The sequence below is a fragment of the Talpa europaea genome, assembly GCF_964194135.1.
Source record: "Talpa europaea genome assembly, chromosome: 4".
NCBI classification, from domain to species: Eukaryota; Metazoa; Chordata; class Mammalia; order Eulipotyphla; family Talpidae; genus Talpa; species Talpa europaea.
The window spans coordinates 49,630,552-49,653,691 of NC_140070.1; the positions used below are offsets into that span (position 1 = coordinate 49,630,552).

Consider the following 23,140-nt stretch of genomic DNA (forward strand, 5'->3'; position numbering starts at 1 on the left):
TGATGTGCCTGATTATCACCTTTATATTAAAATATGTACATATGTATATTTTGTAATTTAAGTAAGAATAGCCACTTAAACATATACACACACTCATTCTTTTACTGCATGACTGGGTAAGTATTAAAAGCAGCAAACATGTAAAAGCAAGAACTACTCTCTTCATTGGGCTAAGTTGTACAAATCCAGGAAGAAATGGGGTATTTGTGCCTAATAAACTACTGTCTGATTTATAACTTACCTGAATGTATCCAAAGCATCCAGTCTCAAACAGGTGAAGGAGATTCATTCCTGATGCAGCTACCAGTATTCCTGGGCAATGAATGACCAAGGGAAGTGGCTTTTCATTCCCATGAAAATGACCCACCCCCAAAGTGCCAGGAGTTAACACTGCTTAAGCCCTCCTGGCTGCCACTTTCTCTGCCTGGAGATTTGGTATTGTACCTGATTTAGAACAGCAACTGTACTTTCCTAGTGATAACAATGTAAACAATGTACCTAGTAAATTTCTTAAGTATTGTAGTGCTGGAGACTACTACAAAGTACCAAAGAGGAAAAGGGTTTTTTTTTTTTTTAATCTCAGACAAGTTGGGGTATTCTGCTCTATTGTTATTAAAAGCAAGATATGTATATTGTAAATTGTAATAAATGTCTTTCATATTTCTCTTGTCCTCTGGTGTTAAGATCACATCCTTTTCTCTCATTTATTCAGGCAATATCCCCTGCCATCAGTTTCTTGTACCTTCACTGCTACTTTTCTGAATAGTAACATGTTTAAAGCATTTGTCATGTAGGTTTATAAATGTATGATGTCCTGTTTTCTATAAGAAATAATTTGCTTTTAGCCATAATCTGGCCTCAAGATTTTTGCTCCTGTATTCATGTGCAGATGCTCTATTCCAGACTAGTTCCTTATCCTGCTTTCTGAGGTTGCTACTCTATAGCTCTTAAGAGTCTTTTCCCCCTTGTTGGCTGTTAACTGTATTAAAAATTTTATGATATAGAAAACTTCAAATCAGTAATAGAAAAGGTAAAAAAAGGAAAGAAGGGAGGAAGCATAGAATATACAAAAGACAGTTGAAGACCTCTGAAATTAAGTCCAATGTTAAAATCCAGAATGTCAAATTCCATGAAAATAAGTACAGCCACAAGCTACTTAAGATATACCCAAAGATTTCCTTTTGAAATTAGGAAAAGGGCTGCTTCTTCCTCTTGCTTCACTACTTCTACTCAACACTATATTGTGACTTGTTCATTTAAAAAAAAAAAACTATAGGGAAAGAGGTCACAGAAGAAAATAACATGTGTAACTGTCAAATGGCTAATATCCAGAATCTATAAATAACTTATAAATCAATAGGAAAAAGTCCAATAGAAAAGTTAAACACATTAGCATGCCAAAGGAAAATATGCTTAACTTCATTAGTAATCAAGAAATTAAACTTTTTAAAACCATAAAAATAGCTCTAAACAGTACCTATGAAGACTTACCAAGAATTGGTCAGGATGCACTCAGGTCTGGTGGGAATATAAACTGATACAACCCTGTTGGAAAATAGGCATTTTCTTCTAAAATGGAAGATACATATTCCCTGTTGAAGTCACTATACTGTACAACCCCAGAGGTTTCATTCACACCCTTATCTGTAGAAAAGGTACAGTATATAGATTTGATGACTGACTACAGAAATGTTTTCCCCTGAAACCCAGCCATTGCACCTCTGAATATATGTTCTAGAACTCTTGCGTACATGTATATAAGGACACATACACAAGAATACTCGCAGCAGTTCACAATAGCCAAGAACTGGAAACAACCCAATCTGCAATAGAACAGACAAATGAATTGTGGAATATTCATAGAGGAATACTAGACTGCGATGAAAACGAATGACCTGGACCTAATAAAACAACATAGATGAATAGTAGAAATAGATTAAAGAGAAAACATTAAAAAGAATATATTCTATAACTCCATTTGCGTAAGTTTAAAGGCATACAAAACTATGTTGGTTTAGACAAAGTAGCAAAAGTTTTTTTAAAAAATACCATAAAATTAATATGATAGGTGGAGGAAGTTTTTTGGAGTGCTGACAATGTTCTATTTCTTAGTTGTAGTTCACTTTATAATCATTTATTATACTCAACATTGATAGTTTAGACCATTTTAGTATATAATATAAAAGATTTGTGAAATAAAAAAGGAAAAGAAATACCTAGCAACAACTAATTAAAAGACAAAATTAGATTCAAGGTGAAAAACGATTAGTAATAAAATCAAGATATATCAATTATGAATTTATATGTACTTATAAAATAGGCTCAAAAATGCAGGTTAAAATCACAAGGAGATACCATCTCACATCTGTGAGTGTGGCACATATTAAAAAGACCTCCAAAAAGTGTTGGAGAGGATGGAGAAAGAAAGGTACACTATTACGCCGCTGTAGTTGGTGGTAATGTAAACTGGTACAACCATTATGGAAAGCAATCTGAATTTATCTTAAGTGAAAAATGTAAATATTATATGACCCAGCAATTCTGCTCTTGAGCATACATCCTAAGAATATGAAACTATCAACACAAAAATCTTTATGTTCCACAATGTTCATAGTAGCATTATTTATAATAACTAGAACATTTAAACATCCTAAATGTCCATCAATGGATGACTGGATCAAGAAGCTGTGGTATGTGCATACTACGGAGCACTAATGTAGCCATTAGAAAGGATGAAATGCGGTTCTTTTCAACAAAATGGAGGGAGTTCAAGAGAATTATGTATAGCAAATCAAGTAGTAAGAACAACAAAAATCATATTGGATATTTACATGGTAGACAACTTGATAATATAAACACTTTAAAAATCCAATGGACATTAATAAACACTGGGGGCTCTGAGGTTAAGAGGGAGGGGAAAGAACAAGGGGATATAAGGGATGGTGGTAGGGTGGGGAAAAAAAAAAGCTTTGGGGGGGGGCAAGCCTTAAGGGAACCTCCAATCCTTTGAGTTTACCTTTAGGAACTCTACGCCATTCCCTTGTTCTCACAGTAAATTTCTTTTAAAGAGTATATAAGTTCAAAATATATATATAAAGCAAAATTTGACAAATCCAGAGGAATTTCAGTATCTCCCATAAATTAACAAATTAGGCAACAAAGAATGATAGAAATGAGTAGATTGAAAAATAGCATAACATATACATAAGTGGAGGCTATGCCATTTTTAAAAGCAAATGTGGAATGCACAGTCACCAGAAAGAAAAGGCTAAACCAATTAACCAATTACAGATTCAATAGCAAAAAGGCCATGTTTTCTGGCTACAATGAATAAAATCAGAAAATAATAAAAAGACAAGAAACCCTGCATATTTCCAGACTTATGTAAATACAACTAAACTTTTACTTTAGCCAGGATGAAGAGAAACTGAATTTACCCTTATACCTTTAAGTACCAAAACCAAAGCAATAACAAAAAACAAACAAAATACACTTACTTTTCAAAATACCGTATATTAGTATATGTTCATACAAAGACCTGACATGAATGTTCATGACTATTTTATTGCAGTCAAAAACTGTAAATAGGGCCTACCTGGTGGCGCAGGGGTTAAAGACAGCGCTATCAAACTATCCTCAGCCACTGCAGCATGAGTTGGATCCCGGGCCAGCCAAGGGAGCAACCCACATGGTGCAGCAGACCTCTCCTGCCTCTCCCGCTGCTCCCCTCAGCAGTGTATTTCAGTGTATCTGCCTGTTCTGCTCCCCACTCTCTCTGGTGAATCCTCTCACCCCCCCACACCTCTGGCTTACACCCCAGTTCTTATAATGCATAAATCAATCTTTAAAAAAAGCTGTAAATAACCCAGTGAATGGATCAACAATTATGGTATATTCATAGAAAGGAATATACACAGCAATAAAAAGGAATGAACAGTTAACATGTACAATATGCAAGTATCTCAAAATAATTATGCTGAGTGTAAGATATCAGACAAAAAAATTGTATGATTATATACACACACACACACACTCACATATAATATACAAAATATTAAATGAGCCTGTAATTATGAAAAGCAAATCAGCTATTGCCCAGGGATGGAAGGGAAAGATTACCAAGGGTAGAGAAAAAATATCTGGAATAATGGGTAGGTTTATTAGATTGATTGTAGTGATCGTTTCTCAAGTATATATGTATGTAAGAACTTGTCAAGTTATAGACTTTAAATATGTAGTTTTATGTCACTTATATTTCACTAAAACTAATCAATAGCTAAAGTGATTATATTCTAAATAATTAAAATTGGGTAAAAGTGGATGTGACAGAAAGAACCTAAAATTCTTCTACTTTTGACACTATCCCTCCCTTGCAATAACCTCCAAAAAATTTTTAGGTCTCTAAGGAAGAGTCTGAAAAAAGTTTTAAACTAAGTATTAACCATTAAACTAAGCTGTCACCATTTAGATAAAAATAATTAAGTTACATTTCTTTCTTTCAAATATTGTTATCTTTCCAAAAGCTGTAATTGTCATAATTGGAGTATTCTAATTTACTCAGAATATTAACATTATTGAATATCCAAATACTTTTTCTACCCAACAATGAAAGACAGATTCTTTTACAAATTGTGGGCTACTATTTAAAATGTGATTGCAGGCTAACAAAAAAAGGATTTTAAATCTAGTACTAGAAACCAAAATACTGTGTTTTGTATAATCCCTAAGGTCACAACACCAAGGATTTAGATACTTATTTACCAAAGTTTACATTCTCCATTCCACCATGCTGCTTCCCAGAAGTGTTTTTTTGTTTTTTGTTTTTACAATATTCTATATGACAATGGATAAGAACCACCAAAAAGTATTCAGACGACTGCTATTTATAAAAGTGGACTGGGTGTTCAACTAAGCTGACAGTAACCTGAAGTGGCTTATACTATAGTTCTAAGGCAGAACACTGGACCCTTTAGAAAATCTGACTGAATATTGAGAACAGAAAATAACAAGACAGCAAGAAAAGTATCTTAATAAAGGCAGCAAGAGTAAACCAGTTGCCCAATGAAGGCTTAGCTGAGTAAGAGAAAAAGACTCATTATTTGTAATACAAATAAGTCATTGAGGACACTTATATTTGGAAATTCTTTACAAAAGTTTTATTTAAGATCTCATGTCCTTATAAAAAGTACATTACAAAAAGATGCAAAAAAGACACTTTTCTATGAGAGACTTTTATCTACTCATCTATTTCACCCCGTGATTCATGTCATACCCTAACAGAATAAAACATTTTTCCTTCTTCCTTTTCTACTTGCTGCTTTAAAAGGGCAAGTGCCATGAAGCCTATCGTAGTAGAATGTGCCAATTAATCTTTGCCAAGAAAGCAACAGTTTCCTATTGGCTGGACTTAAGAGAGCCATTGACAATCCTTATTCCCAAAACCAAAAAGCCACTAAACCCTGACTTTAAATGCAACTTTTCTACTACTCATACTATTCCTCCCTAAGTTTCTCTTTTACTCACACACTGTACTTTAAAACAATCTTAAAATTTAAGAACAAAAATTACTTAAGAAATGATTAAAGGATGTAAAGTTAACAACTACTGTAACTTAGCAACTGTATATAAGAACCTCAAAGTCAATATAAATTACATGAATGCAGTACCCAACACTAAGGAGGGGATGAATTCTGAGAATAAAAGTATTTTATAACCCTTGTCTCAAAATAAGATCAATCCTACAGAATACTTAAAATGTTAAGAATGCAATTTACACAGTAAAAATGATTTGATTTGTTTTCAGTATGAAAGTATTTTTAATTTCTTTACTGCAGGTACAATGGCATCCAAGTCATCAATTTCTGTAATAGAAAAACAAGAATAATGAAAGAGTAGCTTTATCTAGTGATAGGTTCTGATGAAATGAGAACCTCTATGCAAAGGCAAACCTCAAACACAAAGGCAACACCACTAGTGCTTTCATATACATGAAGCTTTTCTCCAGTAGTGATAGTGTATCATGATTCAAACAGTGGCTTCATAGGGCTTCTGTTTGTAAAAGCTACCACAAGGATACTCTGACTCTGGTATTAAACTCATTAACAGGGCGCTTTATTAACAGAGCGAACTGGCTGCGTTTGTGTCATTTTGTTATTGCCTCTTTAAATCTGTACAGTTACATGAGTGAGTCTACACAGTGAAATCCCAGGTGGAGGCAGTCTCACTCCTGGATCCCCTCTGAGGACTTAGGAATTTCTTCTCATGGGTTGCAGTCCTATCCTTACTTCTTTTATAAAGGTTTCATTAGTAAGACCACTCTTAGATCTAGCTTTTAGGATGAAATATATATAGAGAGCTTAGCCTGATTCAGCTGACCAGATAAACCAATTCAGGCTCCTTTCTGTCAGGTTCTTTCTCAATTTGATTTTTCTTCTAAGATTACCATCTTCCAGCGAGCCTAAGTTAGACTTCACTCTCTGAAAGTTCATGGCCACTGAGGAAGCAAGGTTGTTTCGCTCTTACCAAGACTCCAGTCTAACAGGTAAGTCCCTGTGGCAGGTTCTCTCGATTCTCACCACTTTTTTTCTAGATTTTTCTGCTAGGCCACTGTTCATAAACTCATTTCCTTTACATAAAACATGCTCCCCTGCATTCCATCTCTCTCCATTTAGATTTTAGCTGTTATTCCTTTAGCCTACACACATGACCCATGTTGTTTAATTCACAACCTCAGTCAGCGCATTTGTCTGGACTCTTACAAAGCACTAAGATATGAAAAGATAAAAACTTCAAGCAAATCTACAACAGCGAATTTGTTTCACACCTTACATCATGGAAAGGTACAACATCAAGTTATTCCCTGATAAACCCCAATCCGAAATTTTCACACTAAATGAGAAATCTGTTTTATAAATGAACCTCACAGAGAAAGATCTTGGCTGAGAAGACAATTTTCTCAGCTAATCACAGCATTTATGAAAGAAAAAGAAAGGTCTTCTGGTATTCAGTACACCGCTCTATAGTTCTAGATGCTTAATATGATATTGAGTAATAATAAAAAATCATGTTTGCCAAGACAGAGTAATTTTGACCAAATTACAGAGTTCACCTGCAGGAAGACTTGGTTTTTTGAAGCAAATGATCCCACATGAGCCATGCTTAGTTTCATAATAACTGAGAGGAAGTTCTATAAAAGGATTCTCAAATAAGTGTTACTGGCACAACTATTAAAATGTTTATTAATGATGAGAACCTCACTATTAAAGTTAATTGCTACTCCCCAAAGCAAGTATAATAATATAATTCTATGAAACCAGGCTCTTCCAAGGTACAAGGCAAAACAATCCTATAACTTCATGCCTTATGTTTTTAACTTTCAAGTTACATTTTCTCTTGCTATGATCTTTTCAAACATATGGACGTGCCCATAGCACATTCACTATTTCCTTGCTTCCAGTCTACATGATACTAGCTACAAAACTTCATTTATGTACACTCCAGATACTTCTTTCATTTATTCATCTTCTTATCAAATTTTAATTTATGCATTCCTTTACTCCTACTAAATCTTATTTCTTCTAATTTAATTTAGAAGGAGCCATGTCAAAAAGTCATTTTAAAAAATCTTTCAAATGGGCTATATATAGAAAGCAGTGAATAATATATATATACTTTCTATATATAGAAAGCAGTGAATAAATCACTTTAAAATTATTATTTTTATAGTATGTGTATTTACATTTAAAATAAGAGATGGGTACATATATTTTGCCTATGATTTTTAAATTTTTTCCCTTTAAGAAATATTACTACTAACAAAGCCTTCAACCTGACAAGAGTATATTTCTTTCTTTGTATGGATTCATAACTATCTCCTCCTTTCTACAGATGTTTACCATTTTATATTATTTCATTTTACCTAAGAAGGAAAATATATTTTTAATGTAAAAAATAGAGTAGGTAAATGCTATCTTAAAAAGAAAATTTTTTTTCTTAAGTAAGAAGGGAAAAAATACCATTCAAGATCATAAATCCAAACAAGATTTCTCATTAGGCAATGACATAGTCAGGGTTAAACTGGGCCCAGTCAGAGAAATGCTATTTCTCATTTTAAGATCCCAAAACAAAGGCAAGCCCCTAATTCTTTAAAGGATATATGCTTCTTTATTCTGTAGACTGCTCCCAACTATCAACAAGTTAGGGGTGTTTTTCCAGAACTGTTAGTGGTTTCCAGGTAAAAACACTAATTGTTGACTAAGGAAAACAATTCCCACAGCCCACTGACATCTTAAGACTCGAAAGTTCACCACCATCACCAAAAATCTTACCTAAGACTTCAAGTAGATCATTAGTAAATGCCTGAAATGCTGGGAAAAATTCCTCATGTTCTTCCAATTTGTTGATAATGCTTTTGAAAAAAATGCACAGTTTACACTAAATTACTAATTTAGGGTTCTTACATCTGATTGAAACATTTTTCAAAATGGAAAGAAATTGTCCTGCTAATTTAAATATAAATTTGACACTCATTTAGTGCAATATTTCCTTTTTGATTTTTGTCCATCTCATATTACTTTCTAAAACAAACCAACAAAGAAAGTGTTAATATCTGTTCCAAAGCTAAATTAATATAACATTCCTAATATGTGAAACTCCATTTAGCTCAAAGATTCTAACAGACTATGAATATATAGCATTTTCTTAAAATAACTGACTTTTATATCTAGCATTTATTAAACATTAATTGTCAACAGTCAGTAAAACTGGGGGGAAAAGAAAACGACCTACTGTGACATGTTCCTTTAAAAGCATGAAGTACGAGAAAACTCAAGTGTCAGATTAGATAAGGGTTCTTCTTGGAAAATTTGCAGATTATAAGGAATATGTGGTATATATATATATATGTGTGTTCTCCTTCCCCTATATTGCAGTATGAATTCTGAGGAGGGGAAGAGTTGTTTTAAATATAGCTGTAATATTTCAATACCTCTAAAAAAAAAAATCAGCTTTTATATTGGATGCCTAGCTTTAAAATAACATTTATTTTCTAATGAAATAAATATACTCTTTATTCAGTGATCTATGTTAGTATACCAAAAATAGGACTTGCTTATATATGAAGTTGTTAGCTAGGTTTAAATATCATATACCTAAATTCCCCTGGGAGCAGGGTTTTACCAATAATGTTGGGAGTCCCATCCTATATAAACTTACAGGCCATATAATATATTTTTATCTTGAAAATACTTGGTGTTACCGCCATCCCTAAGGGTATAAGATTGGTTTAGAATGTCAAGTTGTTTAAAAGGTTTTATTCCAAACAGGAAAAATAAATAACTTATGAAGTTTTAAAAGTCTTTAATTTCATCGCTCCAAACATTCCAGCTCATACTTTGCACACTTTCAAAATAAATACCTTTGGAGGTCTTCAGGTCCCAGTACCTGCATAACCTGTTCATTGATATCTTCATTTACCAGTCTACACAATTTTCCAACTGTGTCTACTAGCACACACAATGAGGCCGAACTATCTGCCAAAGAGAAATAAAAAGGATATTTTAAAATGAATATTCAAAATCATTAAATCAAACACTTTTTGCTTTGTCAATTTTTTTACCTACTTTTGGTTGACTTATTAGAAATACTTCTTAAATGGGGGTCAAAAATAATAAAGGATCATTACCTAATTCTAAGAGTTCTTGGAGGTGTCTCACTGCATTGTTCATTTCTCCAAGTCTAGTATAAACTTCATTCATTCGGGGATACACTCCATTTAAAGAAGGGACATCAAATAATTTTTGGAAATGAGAAACAATAGCTTGCAAAGTCCGAAAGTTTGGCATATTTCTGTCCTGTCCAAAGGGAGAGAGAGACAAGAGTTTACATCTTACAACAATCCCAAATCTTTAATAAAAACTTTAAAAAGATAAAGAGTTCTAAGGAGAATATACCCATATCATTATCAGTAGTTAAGATTAATATAAAATGTGAGCATAGTTAAGATTAAAATAAAATGTGAGCATTTATGTATTAAATATTTACCTTTTCCTTATTTTCAACTTCTTCCAACATAGTGTCTACGATGAACAACAGATCTTCAACTTTGATACCTTCATTTTCATCATGCTTCTTCACACTGTGCCAAGGTACCAGTTCCAAAGACAGTATTTTCAAGGACTTATATAAATCCTTATAACCAAAAGAAAAAAATGGTACTATGATTTTTAAGTTTCCATAATAATACTAATAAAATATAACTATCCAGACATATTTAGTATGTATATTAGTTATTATAATTATTTTTTTTAAATACCATTATCAGTTTAGAAAAAGTCTATTGGGTTTCGCCAGGTCAACAACAAAAAAATCCTGAAGCTATGAAATAAAGAATACATAATAACTCTATAAAGAAATGTTAATCTTCCATGCACAGACAATATTGGTAAGAGTAGTGCCTGCTAGCTTTTCATCTAGAGAATAGATTGGACATAAGGTCAATTTTGAGAGAAAGAAAATAATTTAAAATCTGAAGAGAAGATAAAAACCAATTAAAATAGAATGACAGATAAGACATTCCATGTTAAGAGAGAATAAGGACCAGGAAAATCTGTAGCATAGGGATACCAAAAGGAAGGAGCTGAAGGTAGAACCACCAAGGACCCAGAAGTCCAAGGGGGATCCAATATAGATTTTCAACAAAGTAACAAGCCTAAAAATGTCTTGCTTGGTAGAACAACTTTAGAGGAGGCAACCCTTATAGTAATGGCAACATCAAATAGGTAATAATAAAAACAGGTATGTTAATTGCAAGATGTAAGTTTTAAGTAACCTATGCCTTTTTCAGTTTCACAGTTAAAAAATTAAGTCTGGTTCTATTAATAAAGCCTATAGACTCCAATAGATTTTCAAAAGGTAAAAAGAATATTCAACCCCTTACCTTTAAGGAAGTCAGCTGATCTGCCCACATTTCTATTATTGGAATAAGATGCTCAAATCCACAATCTTGAACAAAATCTTTATGAAAATGCTGGGCTCCTCCTTTGCTCTGTTTATAAATTATTATTGGAGCTCTTGGGTTGTGAATAATTGAATTGATGCTACACAGGACCTTTTAAAAATAGTGTTTTTAGTTAAAATGTTTATCACAGTCCTTTCAAAGTGATACATATTAAAAGGTGGCTTTATCTGTCAACAAAACATCATGTCCAGAGTTAATTTCAGTATTAAGAACATCTTTAGGGCCTCCCTGGTGGTGCAAGGGGATAAGACACAACCTATGAATCTATCCACAACCATTGCAGCACGAGTTTGATCCCCAGCCAGGGAGCTACCCACATGGCACAGCAGACCTCTCCTGTCTCGCCCACTGGTCCCCTCAGCAGTGTATTTCATCAGTCTGCCTGTTCTGTTCCCCGCTCTGTCTCTGGAGAATCCTCTCACCCCCCACACACACCTCTGGTTTGTACCCCAGTTCTTGTATGCATAAATAAGCAATTAAAAAAAAGAACATCTTTAATAAGAAATAAGATTGACACTTGTGTTGTTTGGAAGTACAACAGTTTCACCAATATGATTAAACATATACGTTCTTTTTTTTTTTTTTAAAGATTTATTTATGTATTTATACAAGCACTGGGTACAGTCAGAAGAGTGGGAGGGTAAGAGAATTCACCAGAGCCAGAGCAGGGAGCAGAGCAGGCAGAAGGACCGAAGTACACTGCTGAGGGGAGCAGCGGGCAGCAGGAGAGGTCTGCGCGCCATGTGGGACCTTCCTCCGGTGGCGGGGAGCAGCCAGGGATCAAGCCGGCGCTGCAGAGGCTGCCGGCAGCTTCGCAAGCCAGCGCTCAACCGCTGCGCCACCAGAGAGACCCTAAACATATACGTTCTAATGAAAAACATAGGCTGCAGAAAAATCGACATATATTTTTAACAGATTTAGATTTGAAAGTAGTTTATGAATAATCTATCATAATCCACATAGGGAGAATCATCATCCAGAATCCTTATCTAGTCTCCACATTTCTTATTTCTATCTCCTCCCGTTTAAAACTAAGTTAGATGTTAAAGGGGGGATTTCCTGTGTCTTCATAGCTTCAGTTAAAGTTCAAAGTAAGGACAGTGAAAAATAAAGTACAGGGCCTCCCCTGGTGGCGCAGCGGTTGAGCGCTGGGTTGTGAGGCTGCCCACAGCCTCTGCAGCGCCAGTTCGATCCCCGGTCACCAAAGAGGGTCCCACAAAAAATTAAAAAAAAAAAAAAGTATAACACATTCTAAAGACAAGTCCTGGAAACATCATGTAGGTTTTGCTAAGAGTTAATCTTTGCAAAGCATATCCTGGATAGCCACAAGCTTATCTAGGAAAATGTCAGATTCGATAGACAGGATTCACTAACAAAAGTGTTTTTTAAAGGAATTGTACAGCACTAGTGAGTGAAAAATGCCATGTTTGTGAGAACAAAGAAACAGATCACACTCCTTTGCCACACTGTTTGAACAGGTTGGATGATTGAAATTTTGACTGAGATTTGAAACATGTTACTCCCAATTTTCCATTAAGAAAATTTTGAAAAATACAGAAAATAAAAATATAAACATTGGATTAGTTAAGATTCTGAAGAGAAACAATCAGGAGGTTGTATTTATTATAATAAGGAATTGGCTCACACAGTTATGAAATTGACAGAGCCCAAAGATCTGTAGTTGCCAATTTGGAGACACAAGAGAGCTCATAGTATAATTTCAGTCCAACTGTCAGTAGTCTCAAGACCCAAATTTGTGGTTTCAAATCAAATAAAGGCAGAAAAGAAAGCAACATCCCAGCTAAAAGGTGGTCATGCAGGCAGAGTTCCCTCTTACTAAGAGTTTTTGTTCTATTCAGGCTTTCAACTAACTGGGTAAGACCCACCTGCATTGGGAAGGGCAATCTGTTTACCAGCTACCCTTTCAAATCTTAATCCTGAAACAACATCCTCACAGACAGACCCAGGACAATTTGACCAAATATCTGAGCACCTCATGTTCCAATCAAGTTGCCACATAAAATTAAGTATTACTAATATCCATATAATCATTACATGGATTCAGCAATTGTTAACATTTTGTTATATTTGCTTGGCTTTATCTACCTATATGTATTTTTAGCTGAGCCACTTGAAAATAGATATAACATTTTACCCTCAAATACTTAAACGTGCATCTCTTAAAATTAGGCAAATTCTCCTACAAAATCACAAATAGGAAAATTAACAGTAATTTCCTAATACCATCAATACCTGGACTGAAATTTAAATATCTAAATGTACAGTATGTGAGTGACTACAATACCCATGCCAACTGATGCCAACTGACATTAGTTCTACCTTATATATCACCCAAGAAAAGGAAAAGGAGACCCAAAACAACATGTTTAAAGGGGAAAGAGTAAAGCCATTTTCTATTTACCACCAAATCCAGTCAATTTAATAAACAGTTACACTATTATAAATAGTATAAAGACAAGTTACCATTGTGATACACATAACCATTGTTACCTTGAATCATTGCTCCTACTCATACTTCAAATTATAACTCACAGGTCTCCATGACTTCAGATGTTTACTGAGGACTTTTTTTTCCGTTCAAGAGAGTATATTTCACTTCTAATATATTTAAACATTTTTATGAAAAAAAAAATCAGTTTCCCTTCTACTGAATTATTATTGAGAGCAGAGCATATTCTTACTTATATCTAGCCACACTCTGATCACTGGCAACAAAAGATAGTTAACAATGATGAAATGGCAAAATGAACTAAATAACTCCCAGAGATAGGAATTAAAAAAAAAACTCACAAAATAGTCTTACCTGATTCAGAAAGAGTTTGCATATACTGAGAGATTCTTGATACAGATAAAAATATATTTTAGGGGTCATCATTAGAAAAATAAAAAAGAATTAAGACAATGAACATCCTGAGAAAAATAAAAAAGAAATCTCAAGCAAGTAAATGTCAGGTAAAGAAAAGAAACAAGAACCAAGAATAAAAGCTAATCTATGAGTTGGTCTTAATGTCAGTTATACTGTGTACATGAAAGTTATCTAAAAACATTTTTTTTTTCAGAAAGGTGTTTAGACCTAATATGAACACAGCTATAATAATCAATTAGAAAAATGTTTGGGGAACATATTTATGAACAACTAATCTTTGACAAAGGAGCAAGGAATATGCAATGGAATAAGGACAGTTTGGCCAATAAATGGTGCTGGGAAAACTGGACGAATACATGCAAAAGAATGAAGCTAGACTACTATCTCACACCCTGCACAAAAACCAACACAAAATGGATAAAAGAATTGACATAAGACCTGAAACCATAAAATATCTAGACTAAACTTGTTTGCATATAAATGTTAATAGTACATCTCTATTCTCTGGATTTCTACTGTCTGTTATACTTTCTCCTTTTATTTATAATCCTACGTGTTTGGGTTTTCTCCTTTTTTTTCTTTGTGAGCCTTGTTTAGGGGCTTGTTATTTTCCAAAGACCAAGTTTTGGTTTCATTCATCTTTTTGGATTCTCTTTTTTTAAATCTATTGTATTTGTTTCTGCCTTAATTTCTATTATTTCCTGTCTTCTACTGGCTTTTGGACTTTTTTGTTGTAACTTTTTCTAGTTCCGCAAGATGAGAGATCAGGTGGTTTGAGTTATTTCTTGCTTTTTGATATGGGCCTGTATTGCTATATATGTTCCTCTTAATACTGTTCTTGCTGTGTCCCATATGTTCTGGAAAGTTGTGTCATCTTTGTCATATGTCTTAAGGATTTTTTTTTAATTTCATCTTTGATTTCCTCATTAACCCAATGGACTCTCAGCTCAGCAACCAAAAAAAAAAGACAAACTCATGCCATTTGTAGCAACTTGGTTGGAGGTGGAAGGGATTATGCTAGCTGAAATTGGTCAGAATGAAAAAGATAAATACCGGATGGTCTCACTTATATATGGAATATAGAGAAACCAAACAAAAGGTCAAGAAAAAGTCAACTGACCATAGAACTAAGGCATACAGCAAAGGGTGAGGGGCAAAACAGGGGAGCGGTGAACACAAGGGAATATGGTTATGGATCACAGGTGATACAGTGGTGGGAGAACTATGAGGACTTACAGTGATGCAAGAAAAAAATTTTAATTAAAAAAGAAAATAGATTTATATACTATTACTACTGCCACTACTACTATTACTAATTCCAACAACAAAAACAGTAAAAAGGAAAACGACTTAAGGAGCAGGGGAAAATGACAAAATCTTTTAAAAAATCAAACATTTTATTACCCTGCTTTGAACTAAGTCAATTCTCTTTTAAAGGGTAAGGTAAATTCTAAATCAAGTTACTAGCTGCAATGTTTTTAGCCAAGTAGGTATGTCATCACAAGACAAAACAGAATAAGCACACACAAGTACAGAATATTAGTATTCCTTACCAACTGATGATTTATTTATTACACTGCTAGAGAAACCATGGTTCATTACAAATACCAGTCTCCTTGCTCAGTTAGTACCTGAAAGTATCTTTGGTCAAGTAGAGCCTGATGCTGGTTATCTTTGTTGAGCTCATCTTTTTTCTCTGTGTCATCAGTTTTATTTTGATGGATAAGATTCTTTAGTCTAAGGGAGAGAAAAATCAAGGTAACAAAAAATGTTTTCCTAAACACTTGGATTAAGATGATAAACTAAAACAATGACCCAGATACTCTCCCAACCAGTTTTTAACATACATGTGCACATAAACATAATTTATTTTTTAAATTTTAAGCCATGGTGACACAGGGGTTAAGTCTCAGCACTATGAAGCGATCCCCAGCCAGTGCAGCATGAGTTCGATCCCCAGCCAGGGAGCTAACCCACGTGGCACAGCAGACCTCTCCTGTCTTGCCTGTTGCTCCCCTCAGCAGTGTATTTCAGTAGATCTACCCATTCTGCTCCCCACTCTGTCTCTGGTGAATCCTCCCACCCACCCCCTGCACCTCTGGTCTACACCCCAGTTCTTGTATGCATAAATAAATCTTAAAAAAAAAAATTTTAAGCCATACTGTCACTGGCAAATAAGATCCTGTCAATAGAGTAGCATATATTTGCTAGCATAATTTAGAAGGAATCCCTGAAAACACCTGATCAGACTAAAGAGGAAAGTTCTAACCACTCCCCAAAACTGACAAAAAATAGAAGAGGAAAGAACAACAGCAAAGAATGGAAGCAATTTCCAAGGTGCTCTTATCTTGGAGGCCATAGGGAGAGGAGCAAGTAACAATGGGCAGGGTAACTGGTTTGGATACTATAGAAGCAAAAGATGTATAGGTTGATCCTTCCTTTTCCATACTCCACTTGTGCAAGAAAGCAGACAATGATGCCTGGGCCAGTCAAGAGAAGGCAAGGAAACCCAAGAATCCTTGTCCCAAGTGAAATCAGAACTCTGAGAGAGCCTCTTTGCCCAGAAATCTGTGTGTGAGTATAGCCATGTAGCATCTCATTCTTCTCCAAATATCTCTAGAGTCAGACCATAACAGACATTCTTCCTCCTACCCACCATGCCTTTGAAAAAAGCAGCCTCTTATTAAACACTTCAAATTAGCCATCTCAAATCTGAGTATACCTATTAGTTTACTACAGAATCCTGAGCCATTAAACTGACTCCATGACTAACAAGCTCCACATGCTATTTGAAAATAGAATGGTAATATAATAATATAATACTCCATCAGGTTAAGTGCTGCTAAAAAACAATCACTGGCTTCCCACTGCTTTGTGAACTCGTTTTCACATTCGACTAACTGGGGTTAGCATTCAAACTTCACCATGCCATTAGTCCTAACCCAATATTCTTCCTTTCTTACTATTATTCTACAATTAGCTGTTCAAGTCACTTGTACTGTCTTTTATGTTCACTCAATTACTATTCTCTGCTTTTTGGTGATTATATACCAATATCAAATTAATAGAATTAGCTCCAAAGAGTCAAACTCCTTCCTCTAATAGACATGGAAATCTCACAATCCATTTTCTACTTGACTTCTACCTAATTACCATACTCACTTATTTTACAGTTTTACCCAAAGGCAGTGCCAGGAGCATATTATCTAGAATACAAAAGGGACATAGAAAAGCCAATATGGTCTCTAGTGGAAATACAAATAAACTGATATATTTGAATTTAAATGTTATTCTTATCAATGAACTATTTGTAAGTCTGATTACCAAATATTACATTATGATAAAATTTTAGCTATCAGTGCTATAACCTAAATATATAATAGCATGTACTATCTACAGTCGCTCTGAGAAATGAAGTGTAAAAAGGAATAAAGAGGGCCTCCCTGGTGGCGCAGCGGTTGAGCGCTGGGTTGCGAAGCTGCCCACAGCCTCTAAAGCACTGGCTCGATCTCTGGCTGCTCCCCGGCCACCGGAGGAGGGTCCCACATGGCGCGCAGACCTCTCCTGTCGCCTGCTGCTCCCCTCAGCAGTGTACTCCGGTCCTTCTGCCTGTTCTGCTCCCCAATCTGACTCTGGTGAATTCTCTCGCCCTCCCGCGCTTCTGACTGTACCCAGTGCTTGGATAAATAAATAAATAATCTTAGGGGGAAAAAAAAGGAATAAAGATCCCCTCATTTAACAATGCTTGTAACATATTGGGAACCTGATGATAATTACTATTTATTGAAACCTCTACACAGAAACCCAAGCATTGTACATGTATTAATTTACTTAATCTCACTTTTTCTAAAGTTACAGAAAATAAGAAATAGTAAAAGCTAGGGTCTCGTGAGAAATTAACTTTTGGTTCACATAGTCTCACAGTAAATAGCTGCCATACCATACTATTCCTGGAAAAAAACTTTGTATTCTGCAAAACTATACACATGTAAAAATAACTGAACTCAGGAAAAAAGTTGTTAGAAATCAAGCTATTCCAGATTACGAGAGATATTAAAAATGCACATGGGCCTCCCCTGGTGGTGCAGGCGGTTGAGCACAGCATTGTGAAGCTGTCCGCACTTCTGCAGCGCTGGTTTGATCCCGGCCAACCAGCAAGGGTCCCACATGGCACGGCAGACCTATCCTGTTGTGCCCGGCTGCTCCCCTCAGCAGTGTATTTTGTCAGTCTGCCTGTTCTGTTCCCTGCTCTGTCTCTGGTGAATCCTATCACCCTCCCACGAATCTGGCCTGTACCCCGGTTCTTGTATAAATAAATAAATAAATAAATAAATATGCACAGACAACAGAGCAGGAATGTTGGTTTGAGGATGCCAAGACCATGCAGACATGGAGCTCCCAGTCAAAGAAGTTGAGATTAAAAAAGGCAGGGAAGGAGGGTCTCCCCTGGTGGCACAGTGGTTGAGTGCCTTGCTGCGAAGCTTCCCGCAGCCTCTGCAGCAACAGTTTGATCCCCGGCCGCCAGGCAAGGGTCCCACATGGTGCGCAGACCTCTCCTGCCGCCTGCTGCTCCCCTCAGCAGTGTACTTTGTCACTCTGCCTGCTCTGCTCTCCCCTCTGGCTCTGGTGCATTCTCTCGCCCTCCCGCGCTTCTGATTGTACCCAGTGCTTGTATAAATAAATAAATCTTTAAAAAAAAAAAAAAGGCAGAGAAGGAAATACAACTTGCCTCCAGCCTACAGACTGTCTAACACTGGGCATCACTAAGGAGAAGGCCTGGTTGAAGTTCTTCATTCTAAATTTTTTTAAAATAGAGTTAAAAGGGCAGTTGCTATGCACTAGTGAAGCTGTTTGCCCTAATAGTAGTCAGTACTGCTGGCAATTCTAACCTTTGTACCCTGGAAAAAAATAACATGTGAACAATGCAACTTTTATGTTACATTACTAATCATTCCCCTACTTTCCAATTGTACATGAATTAAATGACATCTTAGAAACCAATACTGAAGCAGAATACTCTGTAGTAAGATATGTGCTACGGTTGTTTTGTTGTTTCCAGAAGGCCATGAAAATCCTCTAAGAGTGGTCTAGGGTCATTCTTCCCAAAAACGTTCAAACAGGTTTTTTCCAAAATGTCCAAAGTAGGCTTTTTCCAACACATATTACCTTAGTTATATAGAATTAAGGTCAATCAAGACTCTGTGGGCCTCAGAAAAAACCTGTTAACTCAACATTAATGCAGATTACCTAGATTTAGGGGCCTCTCCAGAAATAACATTTTGATCAGAGAAACCTCTCATAATGCAGGGCAAACATCTAGAGGCAAGTTTTTGTCACATGAAGTTGTCATCTCTTTGGCAGGTGAGACCCACTCCTCTCTCCTTGATAGCACGGGTCCCCTATCTCCTATTCCACAGCACAGGATATAAACCTCCAGTTTGTCCCATTTACTTTAGTATTTATAGCCATGTTATTAAGCTGGTCTTCTCTCCTACTAATCTGTCTGATGTTGATTTGTTTGCTTCACTAGCTGGAAAAGAACAGAGGGTTTAGGGATTTTCCCCTATGCACCAACAGTGGTTGAGGCATAGTTTACAGACACAGCCAACAGCAACAGCTGTGTTTCTTCTCAGATCGTAGGAAACTGTAAAGGCCGGACTGGGCACAGTGCAGGTTTTCTGATCCCATGCAGACCGGGTAAAGGAGGAGTCAGAGTCCTCAGTAGTTTTGCAGGTTTTTTATTTGGGGTTCACCAGGCATATGGCAGGCAGGGGTGCTGGCTGGGGGGCTGGGAGGCTGGCAGACCTCCCAGCCCCCAGCAAGTCTTCACTCTATCTGGGCTCTCTGGCGTTCTCTGCTTCTGCTTCGGTTTCTCCTTCAGGTTCTGCTGCTGGCTGGCTGGGGCTGCTCGCGTCCCCCCGTGACGCCGCCCTTAAAAGCACAGTCTTAACTCAGCTGAATCCCATCTACCTATGCCCACACCCTATTCCAGGTGCCCGCCATCAGGCATGCATTCAGGACAAGGATCCATCATCTATCCTGATGGCGGAAGGGCAGAAAAGCCTGACATTTTCTTTACCCTACAGAAACCCATAAAATGCAACTTTCAACTTAAAATATATAGTGCTGTTTCGTTTTCTATAGCCATCTTTATAACTTTCAATAACTTTTAACTGTGTCTTCGAAGTTTTTCCATGATGTCACAGTGACCCTCATTCTGGAGATGAGAAATGAGCTACAAGTGGAAGGCCAATTTTGCTGTTAAAGTATGCTAATTTAGCCACAATGATACCAAACACATGTGTGCATCAATGTAAGCCTCTCAAAGTTATATGGTCCCTGAGTTCTTACCCCCACATTCCTAGGATTTTTGAGTCAATTAGTGACCAAAAAAAAAGGATGGCAACACCAATGCCACAACTCTGAAGGCAACTACTTCTCTGGGAGCGAGGTCCAACTCCATGCCAAATGCTGGGTGTTATCTTTTAGGTCCGAATCATAGGTAAGTACAAGGGCTATGCCTGGAAGGTTTCCTGGAGAAAGGTTCATATACCAGACACATGCATAGCCTATGCACAGCAATCTCTCTAGAGGGAGTTGCTGTCAAGGTACTCAGTTCCACTATCTAATGCCACCCCTACCCCTGGTCAACTATCCTCACCTGCGTTTCTAGCCCTAACCTTCATTCTGAGGCTTCTTTATTGGGGGGCTCTGAAGGAGGCATTTTTCACTTCTCCTGATGAGGTGGTCATAACTAAAATACTTTCTCCACTCTGACTCAGTAGTTTTCCACTCCAAGCCCGCCCCCTAGGTCAATGAAACAGAAGTCTTTTGTGCAAGATTTCTAGTTAGCAAGTTGTTTCCTCCCATCTGTGCTGCATGTCACTGACTAACCCATGCTTGGTGCCACTCCATGAGGGAAAAATTGAACACTGAAGAGCCAGCCTGTAGGGTAAAGAAAATATCAGGCTTTTCTGCCCTCCCGCCATCAGGATAGATGATGGATCCTTGTCCTGAATGCATGCCTGATGGCGGGCACCTGGAATAGGGTGTGGGCATAGGTAGATGGGATTCAGCTGAGCTCAGACTGTGCTTTTAAGGGCGGCATCACGGGGACGCCAGCAGCAGCAGTAGAAGCCGAAGCAGAAGCTGAAAGAGAAGTCAAGAAGCAGCAGAACGAACGCCAGAGAGTCCAGATAAAGCCCCCCAGCCAGCATCCCTGCCTGCCATATGCCTGGTGAACCCCAATAAAAAACCTGCAAAACCACCAAGGGTTCTAGGACTCTCTCCTTTACCCCTTCTGCATGAATCATAGAGATCCTGCTCCGTGTCCTTCTGCCATTACATTGGCGTAGTCGGCAGGATCCATGCAGACAGGTATTGGAGCCCTCCAAAGACCTGGAGGGACTAAGGAGAACAGACTGTTTGCCTGTGATGACACTGGAGGCGCCATGGCGGCACAGAAGGTGGACAACATCCACGAGCTACAGGATGAGACCTGGTGTGAAGGAGATGCCCGAGAGAACCAGCCAACGACACCCGAAAGGACCGGCCAAAGACCCCTGAGGCAGCAGAATCATCGGGAAGGAGTGGACCACGATTCAGCGCTCGCCGGTGCTGATGCAGGGAGAGGCCAATGGACTTCAACTGATGGACATGGACTGATAAACTTGGACTGACAATCCCGCCAGAAGGCGGAGGACCTTGGCAGGTTATGTTTTTTTTTTTTTTTTTTGAGAATCTGGGGGTGGCCAGTGGGCCTTGATGGCCAAAAGCAGCCTGTGCATGCCCAGCAGCCAGGTGGAGGAGAAAAGCCAACTAAGAAGGCAAAAGCTGGTACTGATGCTAAGTTGAGAAGCCCTGAGTGGCTGTTAAGCAGCCTTAGTATGCTGAAGCCCTGTGAGTCTCGTAAAATCACCTGTGGGTGATGCCCTGCTCATTCTTGAGTGAGGGTGAGGAGCTGAGGAACCTGTCCTTGGAGGATGGGTGGGGAACGTGGCTTGGGGTGGAGCCCAAGCCGAATGCAGAGTTTGGATCCCCGACCCATGTGCTTGTGCAGTGGGTTGGCTTGAGTGCAGGGGTCTGCGAGTCGCATTGGTGGCTATGAAGGCCGAGTGTTGTAGCGACTGCAGACAGAAACCCTGAGGGTTGGCGATTACCCCCAACAGAATAAAATTGCCAATCCCAGAGCTAGTGCATCCTGGGGGTGGATGCTGTGTATGGCTTGTAGCCGAGACTACAGCCAGAGAAGGCCAGGAAGCCTCACGGCTCCTGGCGTGTTGCAACAGATGCCGTGAGTGTTTCCCCTCCCTCGTATGAGCAGTGCCTGCGGCAGCAGATTTGATGGCTCATCTGCTGGTACCAATAATTGTCTTTTGCACTAGGTTGGGGCCCTGCCTGGACATATTTGTGCTCTGTTGTATTTTGTTATATTGTATTTTGTTATATTTGATGTATTTGCTTTTGTGGGCCATGGCTGCATTGTTTGTTTGCTTAGAAAATTGTATATATATGTATAGACTATATGGCAGAAAACCCTGAGGGGGTGGACTGTAGGGTAAAGAAAATATCAGGCTTTTCTGCCCTCCCGCCATCAGGATAGATGATGGATCCTTGTCCTGAATGCATGCCTGATGGCGGGCACCTGGAATAGGGTGTGGGCATAGGTAGATGGGATTCAGCTGAGCTCAGACTGTGCTTTTAAGGGCGGCGTCACGGGGACTCCAGCAGCAGCAGTAGAAGCCGAAGCAGAAGCTGAAAGAGAAGTCAAGAAGCAGCAGAACGAACGCCAGAGAGTCCAGATAAAGACTTGCTGAAAAAAGAGCCAGCACCCCTGCCTGCCATTGCCTGGTGAACCCCAATAAAAAACCTGCAAAACCACCAAGGGTTCTAGGACTCTCTCCTTTACCCCTTCTGCATGAATCATAGAGATCCTGCTCCGTGTCCTTCTGCCATTACACAGCCCTTTTCTTTTTGGCCTTTCTTATACTACTACACTAAGTAAATAAAGCCTTGATTATTAACTTCAGTTTGGCTCATTGTCCACCTTTCACCTGCCACCTCAGCATCACAGGGTAGCAATCCTAGGGTAGCAGGACTCTGATTTGGTATTCTCCTAGCAAAATATAAATACTGTGGAACCTACTTTTAATCAAACAGATTCTGTCTTGTCTCTGCCATGTTGAGAATTCTGGAGGAGTTACTGAGTTCAGTCTGACCCTGTTTTCACCTTATCA

At 37.7% G+C, this 23,140-nt stretch overlaps 1 protein-coding gene across 2 annotated transcripts in view; it reads right to left on the reverse strand.

The window, feature by feature from the left end:
• Positions 1-5,799: 5,799 nt before the first annotated feature.
• Positions 5,800-23,140, reverse strand: part of CEP70 (centrosomal protein 70) — a gene marked incomplete at both ends in the record, with an annotated part of 51,332 nt that continues 33,991 nt past the window's right edge. For both annotated transcript variants that reach the window (XM_084232027.1, XM_084232026.1), the window contains 7 exons: positions 5,800-5,861; positions 8,328-8,407; positions 9,416-9,530; positions 9,683-9,851; positions 10,042-10,188; positions 10,937-11,107; positions 15,536-15,641. In XM_084232027.1, coding sequence (XP_084088153.1) covers positions 5,800-5,861; positions 8,328-8,407; positions 9,416-9,530; positions 9,683-9,851; positions 10,042-10,188; positions 10,937-11,107; positions 15,536-15,641 — 850 coding nt within the window. The remainder of the gene's footprint in view (positions 5,862-8,327; positions 8,408-9,415; positions 9,531-9,682; positions 9,852-10,041; positions 10,189-10,936; positions 11,108-15,535; positions 15,642-23,140) is intronic.